At 37.5% G+C, this 25,859-nt stretch overlaps 1 protein-coding gene across 1 annotated transcript in view; it reads left to right on the top strand.

Moving 5' to 3' along the window:
• The window catches only part of NELL2 (neural EGFL like 2), a 435,366-nt gene that overhangs the window by 158,277 nt on the left and 251,230 nt on the right, over positions 1–25,859 (top strand). Inside the window, exons 6-11 of the mRNA XM_089920567.1 lie at positions 3,151–3,327; positions 3,414–3,510; positions 5,876–5,948; positions 6,119–6,201; positions 7,432–7,560; positions 9,049–9,151. Coding sequence (XP_089776693.1) covers positions 3,151–3,327; positions 3,414–3,510; positions 5,876–5,948; positions 6,119–6,201; positions 7,432–7,560; positions 9,049–9,151 — 662 coding nt within the window. The remainder of the gene's footprint in view (positions 1–3,150; positions 3,328–3,413; positions 3,511–5,875; positions 5,949–6,118; positions 6,202–7,431; positions 7,561–9,048; positions 9,152–25,859) is intronic.

The following is a 25,859-nucleotide window of genomic DNA, read 5'->3' as shown; positions in this document are numbered from 1 at the left end:
GTGTAAAGATTTTGATTTCTCCATCAACTCTGAAAGAGATACTTGTTGGGTAGAGTAATATTGGTTGTACGTTTTTCCCTTTCATCACTTTAAATATATCATGCCACTCCCTTGTGGCTTGTAGAGCTTCTGCTGAGAAATCCGCTATTAACCTTATGGGCATTCTCTAGTATGATATTTGTCGTTTTCCCTTGTTGCTATCAATAATTTTTATTTTTCTTTAATTTTTGTCAGTTTGATTACTGTGTGTCTCACTGTGTTTCTCCTTGGGTTTATCCTGCCTGGGACTCTCTGTGTTTCCTGGACTTGGGTAACTATTTCCTTTCCCATGTTAGGGAAGTTTTTGACTATAATCACTTCAAATATTTTCTCTGGTCCTTTCTCTCTCTATTCTCCTTCTGGACCCCTGTAATGCGAATGTTGTTGCATTTAATGGTTTCCCAGGGGTCTCTTAGGCTGTCTTCATTTCTTTTCAGTCTTTTTTCTTTATTCTGTTCTGCAGCAGTGAATTCCACCATTCTGTCTTCCAGGTCACTTATCCGTTCTTCTGCCTCAGTTATTCTGCTATTGATTCCTTCTAGTGTAGTTTTCATTTCAGTTACTGTATTGTTCATCTCTGTTTGTTTGTTCTTTAATTCTTCTAGGTCTTTGTTAAACATTTCTTTCTTTTTTTTTTTTGCGGTACGTGGGCCTCTCACTGCTGTGGCCTCTCCCGTTGCGGAGCACAGGCTCCGGACGCGCAGGCTCAGCGGCCATGGCTCACGGGCCCAGCTGCTCCACGTTATGTGGGATCTTCCCAGACCGGGGCACGAACCCATGTCCCCTGCATCGGCAGGCGGACTGTTAACCACTGCGCCACCAGGGAAGCCCTGTTAAACATTTCTTGCATCTTCTCGACCTTTGCCTCCATTCTTTTTCTGAGGCCCTGGATCATCTTCACTATCATTATTCTGAATTCTTTTTCTGGAAGATTGCCTATCTCCACTTCATTTAGTTGTTGTTCTGGGGTTTTATCTTGTTCCTTCATCTGGTACCTAGCCCTCTGCCTTTTCATCTTGTCTATCATTCTGTGAATGTGGTTTTTGTTCTACAGGCTGCAGAATTGTAGTTCTTCTTAATTCTGCTGTCTGCCCTCTGGATGATGAGGCTACCTAAGAGGCTTGTGCAAGCTTCCTGATGGGAGGGACTGGTGGTAGGTAGAGCTGGGTGTTGCTCTGGTGGCAGAGTTCAGTAAAACTTTAATCTGCATGTCTGCTGATGGGTGGGGCTGAGTTCCCTCCGTGTTGGTTGTTTGGCCTGAGGCAACCCAACACTGGAGCCTCCCCGGGCTCTTTGGTGGTGGTAATAGCAGACTCTGGGAGGGCTCACGCCAAGGCGTACTTCCCAGAACTTCTGCTGCCAGTGTCCTTGCCCTCGTGGTGAGCCACAGCCACCCCCCACCTCTGCAGTAGACCCTCCAACACTAGCAGGTAGGTCTGGTTCAGTCTCCTGTGGGGTCACTGCTCCTTACCCTGGGTCCTGATGTGCACACTACTTTGTGTGTGTCCTCCAAGAGTGGAGTCTGTGTTTTCACCAGTCCTCTCGAAGTCCTGAAATCAAATCCTGCTATCCTTCAAAGTCTGATTCTCTCGGAATTCCTCCTCCCGTTGCTGGACCCCCAGGTTGGGAGGCCTGACGTGGGTCTCAGAACCTTCACTCCAGTGGGTGGACTTCTGTGGCATGTGTTCTCCAGTTTGTGAGTCACCCGTCTAGCCGTTATGGGATTTGACTTTATTGTGCTTGCACCCCTCCTACCATCTCATTGTGGCTTCTCCTTTGTCTTTGGATGTGGGGCATCTTTTTTGGTGAGTTTCAGTGTCTTCCTGTCGATGATTGTTTAGCAGTTAGTTGTGATTCCAGTGCCCTCGCAAGAGGGAGAGCACATCCTTGTCCTCCGCCATCTTGAACCAATCTCAGCCTCTAACTTTTTTTCATTTGTTTCAGGTTTGTTCAAATATGTTTGTAATTGCTCATTTTAATCAATGCTTCTTTAAAATCTGTGTCAGGTAATTTTTACATCTCTGTCATCTTGTGATGTTGATATCTATTGCTTGTCTTTTTTCATTATATTTGAGATCTTTCTGATTCTTGGTATGCTGTTTGATTTGGGGTTGAAACCTGGATATTTTTGTGTAATGTTTTGAGACTTGGATTGAAGCATGGATATATTTGTATGATGTTCTGAGACTTGGATCTCATTAAACTCCATATTTTATGTGACTTTCTGTGACAATGCACTGGCAGAGGATGAGGGGGTGTCATCTTGTTATTTCTGGGTGGAACTAGAAATCCAGGTTCCCTACTAGGCCTTCAGTTGACAATTAAGTGAGAACTTTTATTATTTCTGGGTGAGGGGGTGGAAGTTCCAACTGCCCACATGGTCTCTACCAAACACTCTGGTAGGGATGGTGTCATTACTGCAGGGTGATGGTGAAAGTTCTGACTCTCCACTAGGCCTCCTCTGAGAAGGCAGTGTGCTTTGTTACTAGGGATGGAACATGGTCTCCACTGATGCCATGGTTCGTCTCATTACTGGCTGACAGGGTTACAATTCTTGGCTCTCTACTTGGCCTTTGTTGGCACCACCCTGGCAGAGGTGTTGGGTACCTGATTTCTGCCTCAAGAGAGTGGAAATCTAGGCTCCCCACTTAGCCTTTGCTGACATGTTTCGGGATGGAATCACAGTTTTTCCTGTGGTGCTTGGCTGGAATAGAGTGGTTGTTCTCTAAAAGTTTTTGTCTTTCTGGGCTTCTCCTCTTTTGGTACTTTAGCTAGAGTGAGCAGGCTTTTGAGGGGAATTGTTTTGTCTGCATCCATTGGTATTTCCAGGTTGCTGGTATCTCCACCTCCAAGACTGGCATATATGAGGCAAAAAGAAAACCCTCTTCACTCACCATTCTGTTGTTACTCGGGCCCTGAGTGCCCTTGCATTTTTAAAAAATTTTCTCCATCTTTCAGACTCTTCTTATTGTTTGTTTTATAATATCCTGTTTAGTTGTACTTATTGGGAGGAATAGGAAAATTATGTCTATTCTATCTTTCTGGAGACAGAGGTCATGTACATCATTTTTGAGCTTTATTTTCAATGGGCCTCGTGTGATTCTTCTTCAGGTACCTGGAACTGGAAAGCAGCGGCCATCGGAATGAAGTCAGACTGCACTACCACTCCTCCGGCAGCCACCATCCTCACACAGAAGTGTTTCCTTACATTTTGGCTGATGATAAGTGGCACAAGCTCTCCTTAGCCATCAGTGCCTCCCACTTGATTTTACACGTCGACTGCAATAAGTAAGTGAAATGTTCTCAGTTCAGGTAACGGAAGATTCTAAGAAATGATGGTTAATGCACATTACTTACCTGATGCTTCTTTGCAGAATATATGAAAGAGTTGTGGAAAAGCCTTCCACAGACTTGCCTGTGGGCACATCATTTTGGCTGGGACAGAGAAATAATGCACACGGATATTTTAAGGTATCTTCTGACTAAGGTCTGAGCATAAAGTGTAAATATAAATGCTTTTTAATGAATTTGGAAAAGTACGTCTTGCTTTTTATGGTATAAAGCAAAATAATTTGATGTGTATAGTTTCTGTTTTAGTTTTTTTTTTTTTTTTTTTTACACTGGTGTTTAACTTAGCTGGTCAGCACTATTTTCTCTTTTTTCCCCGAATGAGTTTGAACTTTAAACATAACAGAGATGATCACAAGGCTCAATCAGGGCAGAGTTAACATCTTCTTGAAATCAGGCATTCAAAATAATAAAAATCTAAAATGTTAATATACAAATAAACTCTCTACCTTTGAAATATAACCTTTGATGAGACTTTTATTGGGGTGTTAATAATAGAGGATTAAAACTTTTCAATATTCATTATTCATGGTCTCTTCGTACTTCTGAAAGTAAGAAAGGAATACATATATATGCACAAATCTATCAAAGCTAGAAAGCTGTTATAATTTATATCTTTTTCTTATTGTCTGTTTAGAGACACACTCCATGGAATTGCATCACAGGATCTAAAAGACATACCGTTTAACTTCAGTATTTTAAGGTCGAGGAAATAAAGTTCAGAAAATTGCTTGATTACAAGCCCATAGTGTAATCATTTCCCCTCCAATGACTCTGACACTGCCTGTCATACAGAAGGGGATCGGCAAATGGTTGTTAAATGAAACAATGACAGGTGATGTGTCTAACTCACGGATTTCTAGCTAGAGTAGGTACCAGTAACTTTAAAATTGTGTTCTGAGAAAGGTTTGTATTCCCAGAAAGGTATTTTTAAAACTTACTTAAACTGCTACCTGGAAACCAGGTGCTTTGAATGTGTTATTTCATCGAATCCTAGTCTTGCTAGCCTTGGTGCAGGGCCTTTTAAATTTTTTAAAAATCTCTTTTACATATGCATAAACTTGTTCAGAGAGTTTAAACAACTTATCCAAAGCCAGTCATGGGGAATTGATCCCATGCTTGTGAGTCCTGAAAAATCAGTGCTCTTTTCCCACATAAGGGATAGCAAGTTTTTGCTATAGGTGCCGAGTCTCTCTTCTATTTAATCATGGCACTCTTCCCCATGGAGCTCAGATGTGGCGTCAGAAACCTCACATGTCAGTTATGTGTACTACTCTAGGGGCCATAATTTTTACTGTAGACTGTAAATGGTGCTCACTAGATTTGGGCAGTACACAAACTATAGAACTCTACATGGTAGCTTTGCTTTCATGTTGCTGCTACCAAGTGATAGGATTTTGTTGTATACAAGTTGCTTCCCTGATCCAAACCCCAAGCCAACAGCAGATCCAGCAGTTGCCACATAGTATACTTAAATATTTATCATTTACACTGACACTGTTTTTGTACCATGCTATTAATCAGATTAAATATGTAGAAGATACATAGTCCAGGATTTGACTGGTAAATCTTTGTAGGTACATTCAAAATTGTCTTAATAATATGTTGGTATGTCACCTCTGTCATTAAATGTTCTATTTCCATTTTTCAAAAGGGATAAAGTGAAATATTACTTAAAGAAAATATATAAAGATGTTGAAGGAAGAGAGAGGGGTGGTGAATGAAAGGGACGCTGGAGGGTGTCTGATGAGGTCCTTTGTGAGCTACCATTTGGCCATTGCTTTAAGAGCCTTGTAAGCTGGAAGCTAATTATATCTTAATGACAAAGGGTGCATGTAAATTTCACATGTAAACATGTGATGTGACCTTCTGTGTAAAATGGGTAATTTCCAGTTGGCATTTTAAAAAATTTTAGGCTAAACTTTCTGTACTCCTAAGGGCTCATCACTAAGTCTTGCTGTAGCTGTTTAATAAATCTCTTGTCCTTTTTAAATTGAGAAATTCACTTTAAAATATCCAACCGAGAAACAAGAAATGCTAGAATAAGCATTGCTCTTATGACTTAGCTTTTCTTTTGTTTTCTTTTTGATGATAGCAGTTAACTTAAAACGGGTATCAGTTTCACTGTTGTTGAAACCCAAAGTGATCTTCAGGTTGATTTTTAAAGGTCATTTTCAAGCCTTTCTTCAGTGGCTAACTAAAAATAACTTCCCCAGACACAAACTGTTGCCTCTTAATTATATCTTGACATTTACTCTTAAGACTTTAAAAATATTATCAATAAGAAAGTACGTGGGTAATCATCTATTTTGCCTGCCTGATGTTTTTCTTTCCCTTTGGTTTGAAGTCAAAGCAATGTATTCAAAAAGATTTTATTCAGGGATTTTGGTGAGTCTATCCTGTAATGTTTCCCTTCATGAACTTGACTGTTGAACATAATTTGGGTAGATGAAAGTAATATGTCTTTTTCAAAATTTTTCTCACACAGGGTATAATGCAAGACGTGCAATTACTTGTCATGCCCCAAGGATTTATTGCTCAGTGCCCAGATCTTAATCGCAGTAAGTCCATTAGTTCTTGCACCGTGTAATGAAAAGTATGCTTCTTGCTTAGTTTTGTCCAAAATGTCAGTTTGAAATTAGAGTTTTTATATATTAGTTGTCAGCATAGACTTAACCAGATTGAACTCCTTATAAATATAACTTGACCAACGTGGTGTTTGTAATTCTAGCCTGTCCAACTTGCAATGACTTTCATGGACTCGTGCAGAAAATCATGGAGCTGCAGGACATTTTAGCCAAAACATCAGCCAAGGTAAAAGCTCCTTAGAAATAGAGTCTGGGGGAGCTCAAAAATCCTTGAGGTTCCTTACAATTCCTTTTATAACCACAGTTGTTCACCTTTGAGACTTTTCTTATACCCTACTGTGTACCAGGACTGAACCGAAATCCCTGCTCAAGAAAGGGGCTTATAAATATTCAAACCCTAGCCATCTGTATAACAAATGATTCAGTAAATCAAGAATGAGGCAGATTACTACACTGCTTATTACGACAATAGGATTTATTGTTTAATTTAGTTTTTATTATTTAGTTTTTCTTTGCAAGGAAGGAGGCAAGAGGACATTGTAAAGAATATGAGCACTAGAATTATGTCAAGGAAATGGTCCCATGAAATCTTTCTACCACTATGTTACAGTTGTAGGAATATTGGCTATCTTAAGCCTGTATCAAGTTTACCTATAGTTTCACCAGGCTGTTGTCTTGTTGCATAGCAGTTACTTATGACCTGGAAGTTGTGTTGTATATCAGTGATTTGTTTCTGACCCAATATATATTCTAAAATTTATGTTTGCACTCGAGCAAACATAGTCATGAAATTAGACATTTTTAAAAATGGAAAATGCTTCTCTGCATTGTGGATGATGCTATTTTGACTTAGCTTTCTTTTCCATCATATAAATCCTGCTTTTTTCCCCCAAAGGCAGGGGGCAAGTTTACTACGAAAAGAAGAGGGGAAAAAATCCTTTCTTTTAAATTAAAGTCTTAAGTCATTTGCAGCAACATGGGCGGACCTAGAGATTATCATACTAATTAAGTAAGTCAGAAAGAGAAAGACAGTTACCATGCGATATCACTTATATGTAGAATCTAAAATATGACACAAATGAACTTACCTATGAAACAGAAAAAGACTCACACACGTAGAGAACAGACTTGTTGTTGCTAAGGGAGAGGTGGGTGAGCGAGGGATGGATTGGGAGTTTGGGATTAGCAGATGCAAACCATTATATAGAGAGTGGATAAACAATAAGGGCCTACCATATAGCACAGGGAACTATATTCAATATCCTGTAATAAATCACAATGGAAAAGAATAAAATGAAAAAAATAAAGGCTTATGTATATTTATAATAAATAGTTGATGGGCACAGCCATCATTACAGCTATTCATCTGAAAAACAGTCAGATGCCTGTTGGAGTATTTTGCCTTTCTGCATTGCTGGAATGGTGAACAATATGAACCCCTTCCTTTGTGCCACAGCTGTCTCGAGCCGAACAGCGAATGAATAGATTGGACCAGTGCTATTGTGAAAGGACTTGCACCATGAAGGGAACCACCTACCGAGAACTCGAGTCGTGGACAGACGGCTGTAAGAACTGCACATGCCTGGTATGGCTTTTGCTGGAGTTCAGACTAAGGGAACTCAGATGTCCCCACCCTTTAAAAATTTATTAAAACAATGTCATCATGAAAATTTCGAGACCCATTTCCTCAAAACACAACACTAAAGTGGCAGCAAACCTGGTCAAATCTAAAGGACTGTGTGTTGCCTTATTAAAGGCACTTTCTAGCCTATAAAGATGATTACGGTTTAAGAATGCTATAAAGTTTTAAGTTTACTGGTCCACACATGAAGTTAACAATTTAAATTGGGTCAGTAGAGGGATTCCCAAAGGATTCTATCCTGTTATCCTTAACTTTTCCAGGGATTTTCCCCTCATGTTTTATTAATGCATTTTGATAAAACTAAATTAAGTGCAACAGGAAATACTGTGTCCAGATTGGGCTGTACAAACAAACAATGGAGTTTAAATAATATTTAAAAGTTTACTAATACAGCAGAATACAAATTATAGAGTATAAATAAGTTTGAGTTCTCTAATTGCTCACTAATTAAGTAGAATATTTAATGCAATATTATTTCAAACATGTAAGTTCATTTTCAAAGACAAGTTCAAAAGGAGTTTAGTTTTGAACTTTTAAATTCCATATGAATTACCTGTTAAAACTGGTTGACTGGAAAGAAGTCAGAGGTCTAAAAAATTTTTTTCCCAAGTTCATCCAGTTTATTCAAAAGTGGGAGATCATGATGTAAGAAGGTCAAAGTTAGCTGTGAAATAACTGTACATGTGTGTATGTGTGTGCCTGCTTTGTATGATTTCTATTCAGGAACATATATTCCTATTAAAGTCATAGCATTTTACAAATACAGTAAAACCTTCCCAACTTGTTAAATGGGTGCCAAAAATCAAGTTGAGTAAAATACAAGATGTGGTATGTGAAGTCAATAAAACGACTAGAAAAGCAGCTAACCTACCTGGGAGCTCTGGGTGACCTTCGGGAATCAAATTCCTTGAGGTCCCCTTTGCCGTTTGGCACCTCTTGTGATGATTGTCAGCATCAATTCACGGTGGTGGCCTGTCCAAGCTTAAATATCCTTGGGAAGATTTCTGCATCCTGAGACTGGGTCTCCAGCACAGCAGCAGCTATTCCAAAAATCTCCTCGTTTGTTGATGCTCATTTTGTGAGTCATCTGGGGAGACACGAGTGCCCCAGGCTGACCCTCAGCCTGCTGTTTCCCTGTCAGCAGGTGCCCTTCCCTCCACACCTGTCCTCATCCACTTCACAACAGGAGGTGAGAACTCTAGCTCAGTTGCTGGACAGAAGGTGAAGCCAATCACCATCTGTGTTATGACCCAATTTATATTACTGTGGGTTTTACTGTATTATGGGTTTTGCTGTATAATAACCGAAGAGAATAGTGGTATTTATGACATTTTACATGAAGAGTTTGAAATTTAAGAAATATATTAAACAATACTTGAAAGCTACCAAGCTGCAACTTGGAAATTCTTTAAAATACTGTTTTCTTCTCAGAATGGAACCATCCAGTGTGAAACTCTGATTTGCCCAAATCCTGACTGCCCCCTCAAGTCGGCTCTTGCATACGTGGATGGCAAGTGCTGTAAGGAATGCAAACGTGAGCATAACTTTTATGATGAATACTTTTTTGGCAAAATAAAGCTTTGTATTAATAAATATTCACCCATCATTGGTTTAATCTGGGTAAGCTAAATAGCTTTTAGAAATGATGGAAATACCTTCTCTATTTTGGTTGAGCAGTTCTTTTCCACTTAAAAGTGCTATACTTGTATTTTAGCAAGAAACTTTTTCTTGGAGGAATCTATTCTGTATAGTGACAGTAGTGGCAAAGATATGTAAGAAACTTAGTGGAAGGCACTTCTCTCATTAACACTGCTTGATACAAATACCTCTCAACTAGGTTGAGAATAGTTCACACTCAGTCAAGATAAACAAGAAAATCCAAGATACAAGTGACCTTCAACAGCAGAAGATACAAAACTCTATTAGTCCAAACCACAGAAGTGCACATTGTTATAGGATTGTCCAGTGTGGACAGGGCAGGGCCATGATCTTAATTGATAAAAGAGGCTCATGCCACTGAATGAGGAAGCCATCTGCCTTTTAGCAGCTGTTGTATGCAGTTCACTTCTGATGTCTGGAAATGCTCTTTGAATCGATAGCTATCCTCAAATGGGTTCTAAATCATTTATTTAATAACATAAATCATCGCATCTCTATTACTTACACTTTAAAAGATTGCCTTAAGTCCATGTTAAAAGTAGCATTTAAAATTTAGCTACTATTTTTTTTTTTTTACCATGCAATAGTAACATATATGAAAACTGGGTTGTTATAAAGTTTGCAGACTATATAGGGCTGTGTAAGTGCATTATAAGCATACACACGCATGCACGCGCACGCACACAAGACAGAAAGGGGGGAGGGCAAGGGAGAGGGAAGGAGAGGAAAACAAAAGCAACAGCTGCTTTTTCTAGGGTTTATATGCTCCCTGGTCTCCGTTACCACTGCCATACCTTACTCTTGCCTACGCAGTGCGCAGGGTGCTCCTTCTGGCGAGAGTGACAAGTTATCAGAGAAAAATCAGGAAGTCACTTTGTAGTCCATTGATTTAATTCCCTCAGGAGCTCATGTATATTTAATTTTGTTAGACTTTACCTTGAAGCCAATCCATTTCATGAGAGTGTATTAGCCTAGTCAAGTAGATTTGGCTGAACCAGGAAAGGTTGAATGCAGTCGTTCTCACACATGTCACCAGCTAATTTCCTTGGTGAGGGGTAATCTGAGTTCTTCCTTGAACTTGTATTAATAATGACAAGCTTGTGACGATATTCTGTAGTTTTCTTTGTAGATGCTTGGAGGTAGGAGGAAGAAGGGCCCTCTATAGGACTCTATATTCATTACACGACAGTAGCAGGAATCCTACTTTTGGCTTTTATTTCTTTCATCCTTTCCACTGATACTTCTACATTGTTACCTGTGAATATTTACATTCACATTTACATTAAGTGATGTTGATTTTATTAGAGACAGGCTGATTGGAATAATGGACCATCATGATAGATGGATTAGTCAGAAGTTGTGAATTTCAGTTCTGCTTTTACCATTTGTCTCTGTTACTAGCAGTAAGCTGCCTATTCAATCAGACTGTGCTTGAAATCTTCCCAGAAAGCATGTAGTTAGACTTAATAAAATGGTAAAATATTTTGAAATTCATTAATACAAAGTGCTTCTGGCAGACTTTGGTGTTAATGATTGGAAAGCAACTGTATCTCATACATAAAATAGTGAAAGCTGCAAATAAGTGATCAATGAGGGGACCATAGCGTCACTGGAGAAGTGTCAAAATAATTCATTCGAGTCTTCCATTTCATACAGTTAAAAAATAATAAGGAATTAAATGACTTTGTCTTTCTGGTCATATTCAGTGATATGAGTGCCGTGGAATAAAAGGATTTGTGTCCTATGGTTGGTTGTATTTCAAGTATTTGAACCTCTGGTTCTGATGAATTCAACATTTTACGAGGGCTAGCATGATATTTTCAGTAAACACCCATAGATTTTTTTTTCCTACGAGAAATAAGTATTTAGTTCATACGGTAAACATTATTAGAGATTATTTGGGAATGTGTCTCATGCACAAATTTTTTTATGCGGAAAAGAAATGACATAACTGTTTATTGAGTATAATTTATATACTATATATATATGTATATAGTATATACATATATATACTATGTAATTTGCCCATTAAAAAAGTATACAATTCAGTATATTTTAGTATATTTGTAAGGTTGTTCAACCATCATCACTACCTAATTCCAGGACATTTTCATTATGCCACAAAGATACCCCATAACCGTTAAGAATCATTCTGCCCCCCCCCCCCCCCCCCCGCTCTCCTGCCAACCCCTGGCAACTGCTAATCTACCTTCTGTTCCTATGTATTTGCTTATTCTGGGCATTTCATATAAATGCAATATACAATATCCACATGCATAAATTTAAAAACGGTCACGAGAAATATTTCAGGAAATGTGCTTCTGAAAAGTTTTGCAAAAAATATTTTATAAAGGATAAATAATATTTACAATAAATTTAATAATCATTAGCTGACTTGTTTAGATAGTTCAGATTTTCATATGTGCTGAAAGTGGGAGAAGCTAATAGTTATACAGATCCATGATGTTCTGTGTGTGTGTGTATGTGTGTGTGTGTGTTTCACTGTTACATATGAGGGGAAGGAAACAGTATCATTTTCCTATGTAAATTTCCCCAGTAGCATCAGTGTTATAATTTACAAGAACTTAATTTCAGTGGAATGTAATTTCTATGTGTTTTACTTTTTAAAACACAAACATAAGCCTTCCTCTTTATTATTATTATTTTTATTGGAGTAAAATTGATTTACAATGTTGTGTTAGTTTCTGCTATACAATGAAGTGAATCAGCTATATGTATACCTATATCCCCTCTCTTGGACCTCCCTCCCACCCCCCATCCCACCCATCTAGGTCATCACAGAGCACCGAACTGAGCTCCCTGTGCTATACAGCAAGTTCCCACTAGCTATCTGTTTTACACACGGTAGTGTATTTATGTCAAACCTAATCTCCCAATTCATCCCACTCTCCCCTTCCCCTTCTTTGTCCACATGTCTGTTCTCTACATCTGCGTCTCTATTCCTGCCCTATAAGTAGGTTCATCTGTACCATTTTTCTAGATTCCACATATATACGTTAATATACTATTTGTTTTTCTCTTTCTGGCTTGCTTCACTCTGTATGACGTACTCTAGGTCCATCCACATCTCTACAAATGACCCAGTTTTGTTCCTTTTTATGGCTGAGTAATATTCCATTGTAATATTCCATCTTCTTTATCCATTCATCTATCGTTGGACATTTAGGTTGCTTCCATGTCCTGGCTATATAGTGTTGCAATGAACACTGTGGTACATGACTCTTTGAATTATGGTTTTCTCAGGGTATATGCCCAGTAGTGGGGTTGCTGGGTCATATGGTAGTTCTATTTTTAGTTTTTTTAAGGACCCTTCATACTGTTCTCCATAGTGGCTGTATCAATTTACATTCCCACCAACAGTGCAGGAGGGTTCCCTTTTCTCCACACCCTCTCTCCAGCATAAAAAATGGGCAGAAGACCTAAATAGACATTTCACCACAGCCTTCCTCTTACACACTGCACTCATTTGATCTTTGAAACTCTTTGGCCCGATAGCCTTTTTTAATGGCATAAAATTAATAAAGTATATTCTTTAGTGAGAACTATTTAAAGAGATTAATCATTTATTGTTTCTAAAGCCCTCGGAAGGGAAAACATGTAACCTAACTGCTGAACTGTTACTCTGCCAAGGCTGAAAGGAACGAAGTACTTGCACGCGGCCAGTCCTTTCTGGTGTTCTTTATTTACTGCTTTCAGCCTTGCTGCGTCAGAGCTGTTTGTGCAGCTCTGAGCAGCCCTATTTTGCAGCCTGCTTTATATTTTCCCTCTGTAACTTCAGCTCTAGCCCTTTATCCAAACATAAATACTGTTGAATAGTAAGAAGGTTGTTGTTCTGGGAAAGAAGTCAGAGAGAACCAAGCCTGTCACTTTTCTTTATTTGACTGGACATAGCAGAGTGTTGGGAGGAGGGGCTAAACCTTTTATGCTTCTACCATTGAGCCACTGTGGTGGAGTTAAACAGAGGGTGAAATCCAAAGGCAGGAATGCACCAGTGCCAAATCATTAAGGTAATAATAGTCCCAACTATAGTGAAGTCATATCACTTCCTCAGATTAGAAGGCACGTACTTGGCTCCTCAGGTGAACCTCACAGTAACTGTATAAGGTAGGCATTGTCTCCATCTTCCTCATTAGAGGGATTATGTGACTTGCCCAAGAACACACATTTAGTTAGATGTGCCAGAGAAATTCTCTCTGAAAGTGCTGTGCTTTGCCAGCCTACTTCCCTCTTCAAAACCACCTGCTGTAATTAATCTCAGTGATCTCCTTTCATCGATTTGTAACTAAGCTTACCATACAAAGCCATTTGGGGTTCTGGCTCAGTCTAGGTGAAATTACAAAGTAAGCAGAGTACCACTCTGTTTACTTTTCAGCCACCTCTGCCATACCCTTTATTCCAGTCACAGGCTCTCAACTAGCCAACAGCAAGATGGACTGACTCAAATTCAAGGCAACTCTAGGAAATGTAAAGTATAAATATTTTGGGTGACATTAAATCTGAAATAGGATGAAGTCAAACTAATTAAGTACATAAAATCTCAACTCAGTTTAAAAAATTGTCAGAAAATAATCAACTAAAGTTCTAGGAAATAGAAAGTTACTAAAATCACTGAACTTAGAAAACATTTTTAAAGTATTCAGTGAATTCATTTATTTTCTTTCAGTGGACTGTAGATTCAAGTTTGAACACAGACCTCTGCTTCACAGAAAAAGTGATTAATGAAAATAGGGAATCTGAAGCAAATCTGAACTAATGCTGTAATGACTTTTGCAGAAAAGGCTATGTTTTAATAAACAACAACAAGGAAGGCGGCTTTCCTCTCCATTTCTAGAAAGGCATCAAATACAGGAAATGTGAATGTGACCATCAGAATTGGTTGGTGCTTGCCTAGTAGCCATAGTTACTTTAATTGGTGTTTTCTCAAAGAGGCCAGATTTATATGAATAAATTAAAATTATTATTTTGGCTGAACAAAATCAGGGTTTTAATATGTAATATAGATTACATTTTAATATGTTTTGTGCTGATTAGACATCATATTGTTTTAAACTTAATTTAAAAACCCTCGTAGCTTAGATAAAATGGACTTTTGATATATTTGCATACTGAGTGGTTAAGCATGTGGGTTATAGAGTTAGATTTTCTGGGTTTGAATTCTGGTTCTACTGCTTATTAGCTGTGCAACTTCGGTCAAGTTACTTAACCTCTCAGAGTCTCAGTTTCCTCATCCGTGATATTATATGTAAGGGTTGGTGTGAGGACTGAATGAGTAATATATGTAAAGTGCTTAGAACAAAGTTACCTATTATTACTGTTTTTATTAAAAGATTCATGTATGTTTTTATTGATGAAAATACAAACTAGTGAAACTCATTTGGTCATAGATCTTAAAGCTACATAGGACCTAGAGATCTTCAGAATAGCAATTTGCTTTTTAGGAGGTAAAGCTTCAGTATCCCTATTTTACATAGGAATAATGAAGCCAGGGAGGTTAAATTGCTTTTCTAAGATCAAACAGTTAGTTTGTAATGCAAGGTAATTTTTTTTCAAATTCTGTTCTGATATACAGTACTACTCTTTTAAAGGCCATTCCGCCCTCAATATTTTGGATAGGTCTTGACCAAGGTTTACACGTGGAACCAATTTATCATGCTTTTTATATTCTTTTCAGTCTGGCTTCTTTCATTCAAAATCATGTTTGTGAGATTCATCCATATTTTTGCATGTAGATGTCGTTTATTCATACTTATTGCTGTATATGTTCCATTTGTGTTAATGTATCACAATCCAATCTATTATTGAAGAGTGAGTTAGGTGGTTTCCAGTTTTTGACTCTATAAATAGTCCTTCTATAAATGTTCTTTACATCTTTTTTGGTGTTATGCATGCCTGATGGGTATATACCTTAGAATTGTTTGGCCACAGGGTAAAAACTGTTTTATTCTATAGCAAAGCAGTTTTCCAAAGTGCTTATTCCAGTTTGGCCTCCCACCAATGGTGTATGAACATTCCAGTTGCTCCACAATCTCACCCACACTTGGCATTTTTAGTCTTTTTAATTTTAGGCATTATGATAAATTATACTGGTACATCATATTGTACTGTAGTTCAAATTTGCATTCCCCTGAAGACTAATGAAGATGAGTACTTTTTCATACATTTATGGACCAATTTCCCTGATTTTAAATAATACAAAATAAGAGTAGATTTTTAAATACAAACATTTCCCCAAAGAGCATTTTTCTTTTTTTGGGGGGGGTAGAAGATGGTAGTTTTGGAGGTTTGATTCTTTAATTTTCAGGTTATCATGCAAATATGGATGATCTAGCCCTGTCACTTAAAATGCATAGCAAAGTAGGGACAGAGATTAAATGACAGTCACTCAAGTAATTTGGGGATTTTTTAAAGAAAGGAATGGCAGTAATGAAACTGACTCACAGACTTTTAAACATGTGAATATAGGGAGGAGGAAGAAAAAGCAATGGGATATAGTTCACCAAGAATCTTTGTTCTTAAAAAAAAGAAACGCATAATTTATATAGGCTACGTTAAAAAAGAAAATAATTTTGGAGCAACATAACCAATAAACTTAGCTGTCTCTACAGTAATGCTGGAAGCATGGGAAATATGCAGTATGCATTGGAGGTTCTCATGAATGAACTCGATTATAAATTATTGGGCTTTATAGAGACACGAGGGGCTACGTGGCTAGAATGCTAATGCTGACTCGGGATCTACGCAATAATGAAAAAGGTAGAAATAGCAATCAAAAGGAACGTGCGTTGTGTTACATATCAAACACAATATTTTTGGGAAGTTTCCTGAATGTCTGTGGTTATTAAGGAATATTATGTCAGCAAACAATTGAATGAGCTGAGTGCTCATGGTGTTGGTGTAAATCAAGTGCATGGCCCTGGTTTGGATTGTCTTTTCTCACCAAAATTACCTTAATTTAGTATTTAAACTAATCCTGGATAAAATCATAGAATTATGATACTTTTCTAATTCTGTAGGTAAGTATGAAGAAATGGGCAAGAAAATAGTTCACATGTGTATTAGTTAAGGTCATTGAACTTATGATAGGGAGTATTTTCACTAAAGACAAATAGCTAAGTTTTATTAAAGAGAGGTTTCATCAAGATAATCCTGTAGGCTTCCTGAACACTATCATTAATTTTGTGCTGATTTTTTTCATAAACTCTTCAAACAGGCATTTGGCATACTGCTATCTTTTAAGCATTATAAAAACTGATAAATATCAAATCAGAGGAAAAAACACGAACTGGCAATGTATTAATAAGCAAGAATAATTAACAATATAGCCTTCAGATTAGTGACTGTATGAGACATTGCATGATACATTTTAATGATCTTTTAGCAAAATAAAAAAAATCTATTGTTAATTTGTCAGCTTGTAGCAGAGCTGAGGTACCAGGAAAAGGCAGGGCAGAATTACAGGATGATGGCAGTGTCACAATGATTTGCTGCTGTGTCCTGTACTCCACAGTTCTGAGATGTTTGACTCTATCATTCTTTTTTCCTAATCCTACTACAGCATTTTAAAAAATTTATTTTACTCAAGTATAGTTGATTTACAATGTTGTGTTAATTCCTACTGTACAGCAAAGTGATTCAGTTTTATATATATATATATATATATATATATATATATAAAGCATTCTTTTTCATATGCTTTTCCATTGTGGTTTATCACAGGATATTGAATATAGTTCCCTGTGCTATACAGTAGGACCTTGTTGTTTACCCATCTTATATATAATCGTTTGCATCTGCTAATCCCAAACTCCCAATCCACCCCTACCACCCCCCGCTTGGCAACCAGCATTTTTAATGTTTTAACTAAAAATAATGCCTGCATACATTAAACCTTCATCCATCTAAAAAGATATAAAATAAAAAGTAAAAAATCTCCCTTCTCCTCCATCCCCTGAACTTTTTTTTTTTTTTCCACCATGAAATCCCCTGAACTTCTAGTTCTTGTGTATCCTTCCGGGTGATTTTCAGTGTGTCCACTCACATATGCGTGTGTAGGCTTTTCATGTACAGTAAACGATGTCATACATCTTCCTGTACTTTTATCTTGGAGATGTTTCCATATCAACAAACTTTTAAAAACGGCTGCATAGTACTCCACTGTATAATTTATCATAGTGTTATTTCTTCCCCCTCAAAGGATATTTTTGTTGTTTCTGATTTGTTGTTGTGGTTTTTCTTACGAAAATCAATATTGTGGGATGTCATTCCTGCATAATCTTGGTGCACTTTTATATGGTTTTATACAGTAAATGGCTGAGGGTGGAATTGCTGGGTCAGAGACTGTGGCACTTTTAAATATTGTCAGCTTTTGCTCTACCATTATTTTCTTGCTCTAAATTACAAAAAGCTGGGTGTTTTTCCCTTCTAGTGAGGAGCATTTGGTGGCAGCACTGAGGGAAAACTGAAAACACCACTTTTCTCTCAGTTTCACGAGGTCTTTAAAAAGAGCACCAGGGGCATTTTTCTTTTTCCCAAGCAACTTTGACAAGGTAATATCAATTCATGGGAGATCCCTCAATGAAAGATAAGTCTATGGAAGCCTGAACTTTCTTGTTTTACCTCAAACAGTATTGTCTGGTGAGCTCATAGGAAATTATTATTAAAATTAATTGCTGTTCTGCATCTTTGGTAAATTCCATAGATGGCATGAGAATATATTGAATTTATTTTTTTCTGAAATGAAAGTGGTTTTCCAGAAGACATAACACGGGTACTGCCCTCTGATTTTGATGCATTCTGCCGTGCCTATTTAATCATGTTTTATTTTAAAATAATAAAGAGTCCTCAGCCTCTAGTTCTTTACCCTGAATTGTAATTTGTCTTCATTATTAAGATCCTTGAATAAATGTATTTTGTGGATTTTATTATTTTTCATGCCCCATTACATTTTCTCAAAAGACTGTCTCTGCCCATCTAATGACATTGCTTAAATGGCCTCACACTCTTCAGAAGAAAGCTTTATGCAAATTTGTCTTTAATAATAATTAAGTCAAACCGTCTAGTACAGTTCTAGGAGACTAAAAATGGGACTCTTTAGGTGATCAGAAAGCTAGTCCTTCTTAGTAATGTAAGGCTTTGAAACGAGTGAGAGGATTTGAGATGTATACCAAAGCAAAAGAGCGATAATTCATGGTAGACACAATTTGAGAGAAGAAGAAACACTTATCTTGGAAAATGCAGCTTCTTATTTGCCATGTTGTTAGGTAATTGTTTTAAAAATGAGCTTATTTTCTTCTCAATAGAGATCAGACAAAATGGCATTTTGAAATTGGGAATAGGAGAAAATAGACATATGCAATTTAAAGCATCTTACAAGTTGATTTTGGCAATTTTGTGGAAAGTAGTAAGTCAGGAAGACCAACTGCATAGTAAAGGTAAATGGACGTCATAGTGCCCATTGGAGAATAAAGCCATGGCTCCCACCATCCCCAACAGGAAGGATGAAATAGCAACTCAGCATCACCAGCCTCCACTCTGGATGCCTGTGTGTGGCCTGTGCTCTCTGGTACATATTTGCAGACGGTGTAAAATTAGTATAGATTAAAAATTAGATGAAGAAAACATAATGATATAGGAGTTCAGCGTGAGGAAGGGTCAGAAAAGAATTCTCTTTTTCAGTTTAGAGATGCTTGTGATAGAGTACAATTCAGGCACATTTCTTTTTATACAAAAGCTGGCCTCCAATTCAGAACTATTTAACTATAAAAATTACATATGAAATCACATGAAATTGCTTTAAAAGTCATTACTGGAGTTGGTGGTGGTAAGAATGGAGCCGCATCCAACTCAGGAATGTTAACCTTGTAAAATATCTCTTCTTTGGAATGGCTGCTATAATCCCATGTCCTACTACTAGAATACTCTATCCACATTACGTACTAGAACCTTTGCCTAGATTTTGCTTCTAAATCACAACAGCTGCTATTTACACACTCTTCACCGCAGTTGCTGGAACGTTGCCTCTATTGGGGAACTGGCTATATGATCTCTGGACCTTGGGCCACACCGGGTTTTTAGGATTTGATGTTCAGATCTCGGTCTTATTGTTTGTTTTACACTTTAATTACATTGTTGGTATAAAATCATTTCTGAGCTGGCTGACTTCAGAGTGGCCCTCACTTATAAATATTAATTCAGATTGTAAAGGCAAGTCTCACAAACACTTGTGCAACAAACTCAGAAACTTAGGAGAGAATTTTAAGTCTCCAGAGCATAATAGATCATATATAGATATAATGTTTATGATTTTAACCATTGGCAAGTGACCCCAATGATCCGTGATACATATATTCGTAAGTTTCCTGAGACCTGACTTTTCATTCAACAAGCTGTGAGGCCTGTAGGCAGGAGCACAGCGCTTGGCTCAATGCTTCTCAAATCTTAATGGGAATATGAATCACCTGCGGATCTTGTTAAAATGAAAATTATGATTCCGTGGTTCTGGGGTGGGGCCTGAGAGTTTGCATTTCTAACCAGCTCCTGGGTGGTGCTGTTTTGTGGAACACACTGAACACACTTTGATTAGCAAAGAGTTAGCTATTCAACCTGTTCAAGTTTTTATTCAACCTTTTCCTCATAGTTTATTGTGGCATCACTTATAAGAAGACATGAAAGAGGAACTTTTCTTTTTCCTGAGTTGTTATTGTTAGATTTGGGAAGCTAATTCTTTATTACGTTTGGAGGAAGAGAATAAAAGGGCAGTGGGTAACACATTCTTCTCACACTATTTTGTGGGTATCATGTCCTTAAACCAATAAAAATTTGCACTTTTCTGAGCACAAATGAGTTTATCTCACAGCAAGCAGTGTTAAGAATTTCTCATTTGTGTTTATGCCTATGGTTTACCCCCAGCATTTCTCAGGCCCTGAATCTCAGAAAGGTCACTTTTGTTAGTCGGGAAGGAGGGAGGGGGTGGGCTTGTATAGAACAAGATGAACATTGTACTTGTTCACTGGTTTATTTCATCTATTAATGTCCCTTCAGCCCAGGATTTCTAAATGCTGTAGGACTTGGAGCTGGGGGAGACAATCAGCTGAATGTGAAATGGAATTGGATGAGCTCTCCTGGCTGAGTTTGCCATAGGCCTAGGAGTGAGCTTAGGAGCTGGAGAGCTTGGAATAATACTGGAAATAGTAGGGGGATGATTGTCCTATGCGTATGGAAATTGAGGGAAATAAAGGTGAAATCACGTATCTTGCCACTGTGTCTCTTTCCTATAATTTTTATTAATTTGAAAAATAGTTGTTAAGCACCTCCTGTGAATTATTCTCTGCTACACACTGGGGATACAGTGGTGAACAAAATAAGATTTTTCTCTGCCCTCATAAACCTGATAATCAAGTCAGGGAGACAGACATTGATCATATTATAATCAAGTACGCAGTGGAATGTTGCAGCAGTAAGATGTTGTTAAAGCACCTGTAGTAAGTGAAATTCATCTAGCGTGGAGATCAGAGAAGGCATCCTTTAGAAAATGATGTTGAGTTGATATCTGATAAATAAATAGCATTACACTAGTAAAAAGAAGAAGGAAGAAATGTTCAGGCTGAGAGAATTTAATATACAAAGGTTTTGAGTAGGGAGGTAGGATGTTGTGAAAGGAAGCTGACGTGGTTGATGTGCAGAGAGTCAAGGGCACAGTGTAAGATGCAGCTGGAGAGATAAGAAGGGGTCAGATTAAGGAGTTTTATTTTCATCCTAAGGGCAATGGGATGCAAGTTGCACATTTTAAGCAAGGCAGGTCTTTTTTTTGCAGTTATCCAGAGAAAAGATGATGGTAGCTTCATTAAGTAGGAGCAATATATATTTAAGGTAGAGCCAACAGGATTTTCTGATGGCTTGATATGGGTATGAGTTAAAAGAGAAGAGTCAGGATGACTCCAAAGTTTTTGGATTGAAGAAGTAGAAGGATGGAGTTACTACTAAGATGAGAAAACGGATAATTGAGCCGGATTTGGGAGGGTGGCTAAGATCAAGAGTTCAGTTTAGATATGTTCTGTTTGACAGGTGTATTAGCCACTTAAATGGAAATGTAGACAAGTAGTGATATATTTGAGTCTGGAGTCTGGGACAGAGGTCAAAAGTAGAGCTAAGGATCTGAATTGTGGAATTTTTTCCTGCGTTTCTTGGAAATTTGTATTTATTTTTTGATTTAAGTTTTCATCTACATTGTCCACTTTAAAATTTAATTCTTTGTATTTTTGCTTTTTGATTCATAAGAGCTCTTTTTATACTAAAACTCATCTGTTATGTATGTTGCAGATATATTTTCATAATGTTACTCCTTCTATTTAGTATTTCCAACATAAAGAAGATTCAAAATTTTATGTAATGGAGTCTTTGAGTCATGCTAAAAAAGGCCTTTTGCTCTTATTATTCATAAAAATATTACCTTCTAATTTCTGAATGGCTCCTCCCTTTTCATTTTAAGTTTAAACAATCTGGGATTTATTTTGCATACCTGAGGTAATAATTCTAGCTAACTTTTTTTTTTTGCCAAACAAGTTACCAATAATTCCAGTATCATTTGTTGACTAACTCTTTTGTTCACTGATTAACATGCCACTTTATCTTATATTAAATATTTACATATTTACATGTATTTAGGTTTGTTTCTAGGATTTCTCTTCTTTTTTCTTTTTTTTAAATATTTTACTGTAATATTTTTATTTTATTCTATTTGCTCAGTCTGTAAGATAGTGTTTAGGAAACACAGTTCAACCACAAGACTTCTTTTTTAAATATCTTTTTTTGGCTGCTTTGGTCTTAGGTGGGGCACGTGTTATCTTCATTGCGATGTATGGGCTCTTCGTTGTGGCGCGTAGACTTCTCTCTAGTTGTGGCGTGCGGGTTTTCTCTCTCTAGTTGTGGCACACGGGCTCCAGAGTGCGTGGGCTCTAGTTTGTGGCACGTGGGCTCTCTAGTAGAGGCGCATAGGCTCAGAAGTTGCGGTGTGTGGGTTTAGTTGCCCCGGCATGTGAGATCTTAGTTCCCTGATAAGGGATTGAGCCCGTGTCCCCTGCATTGGAAGGTGAATTCTTTACCACTGCACCACCAGGAAGTCCCAGATTTCTCTTATTTTCTATTAATCTATTTGTCTCTTACGGTACTGATTCTACAATATTTGAATTATTTTAGCTTTTTAGTATGAGTTATTATCTGGAAAAACCATCATTTTTCTTTCTAAAAACTTCCTTGGGTTATTTTCTCTCATTTATGCTTCTAGATGACTTTTACATATCATGAGAATTATCTGTTCCTAAACGGTTTTCAAAGCTCAGTCATATGTGTGTCTGATTCAGGTACCTTTTTTTGTGATAATTCTTTGATGGATAACACAGAAAATGTTTTTGTGGTTGTTTTTGTTTGTTATTTTGTATGTATTACTGAAAGCAGTTTCATGGTTTAAGATTTGCAGTATTTCAGGGTGGAGTAATTCTGGTTGTTGACAAGTTCAAGGGTATGGCTATGGAAATAGGATGCTTAAGTGGTGAAGGAATGAAATTCGCTGTATACCAGGAGGCAAGGAAACTTAGATTCTAGGTGTTGAACAAAATTTCCAAAGACCTTTCGAAGTTTCCCAAGACAAAGTGGAAAGGAAGATTGCTTTTTAGGTTCCAGTGACTCGGTCATAGATAGATGATATTAATAAGGAGAGGTAGTAGTGGGGAAGGGGTGGAAATCAAAGGAGGATGGATTCTTCCATAAGGATGAAAGGGTGGTGTTTTGGAAGTGACACTTCCCTCCTATCGCAGACATAAATGTGGTATGGGAAAATGAACAATCTAAACGGCATGGTTTCAGAGAAAGAAACATTATCCTCACTGAAAATCTAAGTTTCAATCAAAGGAGGGAAGTGAAGGGAGCATTCTGTAAGGTGTTAGATTGTGGAGGATATATATGGACAATGGCTCTGATGGAGAGTTGGAAGCCTTGTGGATCAGTTGGCTTTTGCTTTGTAGCAAAACATCCCAAAACTCAGTAGCCTAAAACAGTAGCTTGGCAGGTTGGAAATTTGGATTGAGCACCTGGGAATTTTTTTTTCAGTCTTGATTTGGTTGGTCTAGTCTTGGCAGGACTTGTGCTTGCATCTGTAGTTAGCTGGTGGGTTAACTCGGTTGTTTTAGGACAGCCTCACGTTTTGTGGCTGGGATAATGGGAGTCTCTTTCCATGTCTTCTTTCAAACTAGGAGGTTAGTCCAGGCTTGTTTATCTGACAGCTACAGATTTCTAAGAAAGTCCAAGGTTACAAAGTTTCTTGAGACCTAGGCTGGGAACTCAGTCAAACATTGTTACTTCCACCATGTTCTTTTGGCCAAGTCAAGTCACAAGGCCAGTGCGATTGTGGAGGACCTGTAAAGTCACTTTGAAGGGGGCATAGAAACAGGGAGTAGAAAGCGGTAGCCATTTCCACAATCTTCAGTACCTTGGGAGGATGATTCAGGGGGAAGGAAATCCAGAGAGATATGAGGATGAAAGCAGGAGAGATGTATCTGGTTGTTGCTTTCAGACTGTGGAGTTGTGGTCAAGAATGACGGGATATGAAGTATGGTGGGCCTCACTGACCTCAAAAATTCGATTCTTACCCTGGGGCTAACTTTCAGCACTGGTGAAATTCTCAGTGGTAACAGGAACTTGGTGAATCTAGTTGTCAACCACCATGGCTGAGGCCATTCCTGATTGAAGTAACAGATGGTACGTTAGAGGCATGAAGCTTTACTTTTTGGGTAGTGATTCAGATAGAAGAGAAGAGAAATGTAGTATGGTGCTTTTAAAGTATACTGTCCCAGAAAGGCGAGGATCAGAAGTAGGTAACTCCCAGGAGTTCCGTTTCAAGGTAGAAATAACAGTGGGTGAGGCAAATAAGGAGTGAGGCTTCTGAAGAAATTCTAACGCAGGTTTATATAGAATGAGTTGTTATTCTGTTTCTCACAAGGCAGGGTTTATTTGTCATTTATCTCTGTATCTCCATCACTTGACACAGTATCTAATGCACAGTACATGCTCAATAAATGTTTTTGCATCATTTACTGAATAAGGTATTCCATATTTTGGCCCCTTCTCTGAGAATTTTTTATTGTACTCTAGCTCTTCTATACATGTTAACAGTAGGTTTAGATTATTATATTTGTGCATCTTCTGCAAAAAGAATAATTGATTGTACTTTTCTTCACTGGGTCAAGTTTATTCTTTCTATATTTTGAAGTGGGGCTTCAATAAAGCAGAGTAACCAGGGGTTATGTGTGGCAGCAATTCACAAAGCTAATAGCATTTAGAAAAACATTCATCCTGAAAAGAATAGAAGGATGGGACTTGCCTGGCGGTCCAGCTGTTAAGACTCCACACTCCCAATGCGGGAGGTCCGGGTTCGATCCCTGGTCAAGGAACTAGATCCCACGTGCCACAAATAAGAGCCCGCGTGCCGCAATGAAGATCCCGTGTGCCTCAACTAAGATCCCATGTGCTGCAACTAAGACCTGGTGCAGCCAAATAAATAAATATTAAAAGAAAAGAATAGAAGGAATTGTCTTTTCTAAATTCTTCACTTCGTCATAAATATTGCAGACTTTCACTCAGGGCAAGTTAAAACCATTTCCTGATTTTGAATGCTTTGAGGATAAGAAAAAATTCCCCAATAATTCAGTGACCACAGATAACATATCAGAAAACTAAAAACATGTATCTGGGATAGTCTCTTTAGATTATGCTAAAAACAGTGATAAGTTTGCATATATGCAGTATTAATGTTGGGTCAACATAGCTCCTGTATCAAAAGAGACCTTTCCCATACATAAAAGAAAATACGTTACGTTATACCAGATAAACAAAGCTTGATGTTCATTTTGTTTCCAGGTTTCACTATTGTAAAAATATTGCCATAATTATTATATCAGGTTGAATCTAAAAGAACAGGAATTTATAGGTCAAACATTGTACAAAATTTGTAGAATTTTGACACAGGTTGTTGAACTCAAAGGTTTTATTAATTTACACTTCGGTAATATATGACTGCCTGTTTCTCTATGCCACTCCAGCACAAGATATTGTCATCATTATATTAGAAAGAAAATATTTTCTAATTTGATGTATAGTATATGGTATTTCGTCCAGTGTGACTCAAGTATAGTGAATGGTGTGACAGTGTAAGTTGAGTATTTTGCGATGAAGGTGGAGAAAGATGCAATGACAGATGATACAGGGTCTTTCAGGTGATATGAAAGATCTTGATATTTATTTAGTCTTCTAAAAAAATCTACTTTAGGTACAATTTACATGCAATGAAATGTACACATTTTAAGTATAAATTGTAATGAATTTTGACAAATGTATACATCCATTTAAATCTGCTACCATCCATATATGATTCATTTCATCTAAGTCATCAAATTTGTAGACACAGAATTATTCATTCTAGTCCTTTGAAAGATCTTGATATTTAACTCTAAAGCACTAGGAAGCATTTGAAGGGTTTAAAATAGTAAAGTGTGATAAAGTGTTACATTTTA

The sequence above is a fragment of the Delphinapterus leucas genome, chromosome 11 (genome assembly GCF_059928025.1).
Source record: "Delphinapterus leucas isolate spDelLeu-1000000601 "Yukka" chromosome 11, BTC_Dleu_Yukka2, whole genome shotgun sequence".
NCBI lineage: Eukaryota > Metazoa > Chordata > Mammalia > Artiodactyla > Monodontidae > Delphinapterus > Delphinapterus leucas.
This window is presented reverse-complemented; position numbering and strand designations above follow the sequence as displayed.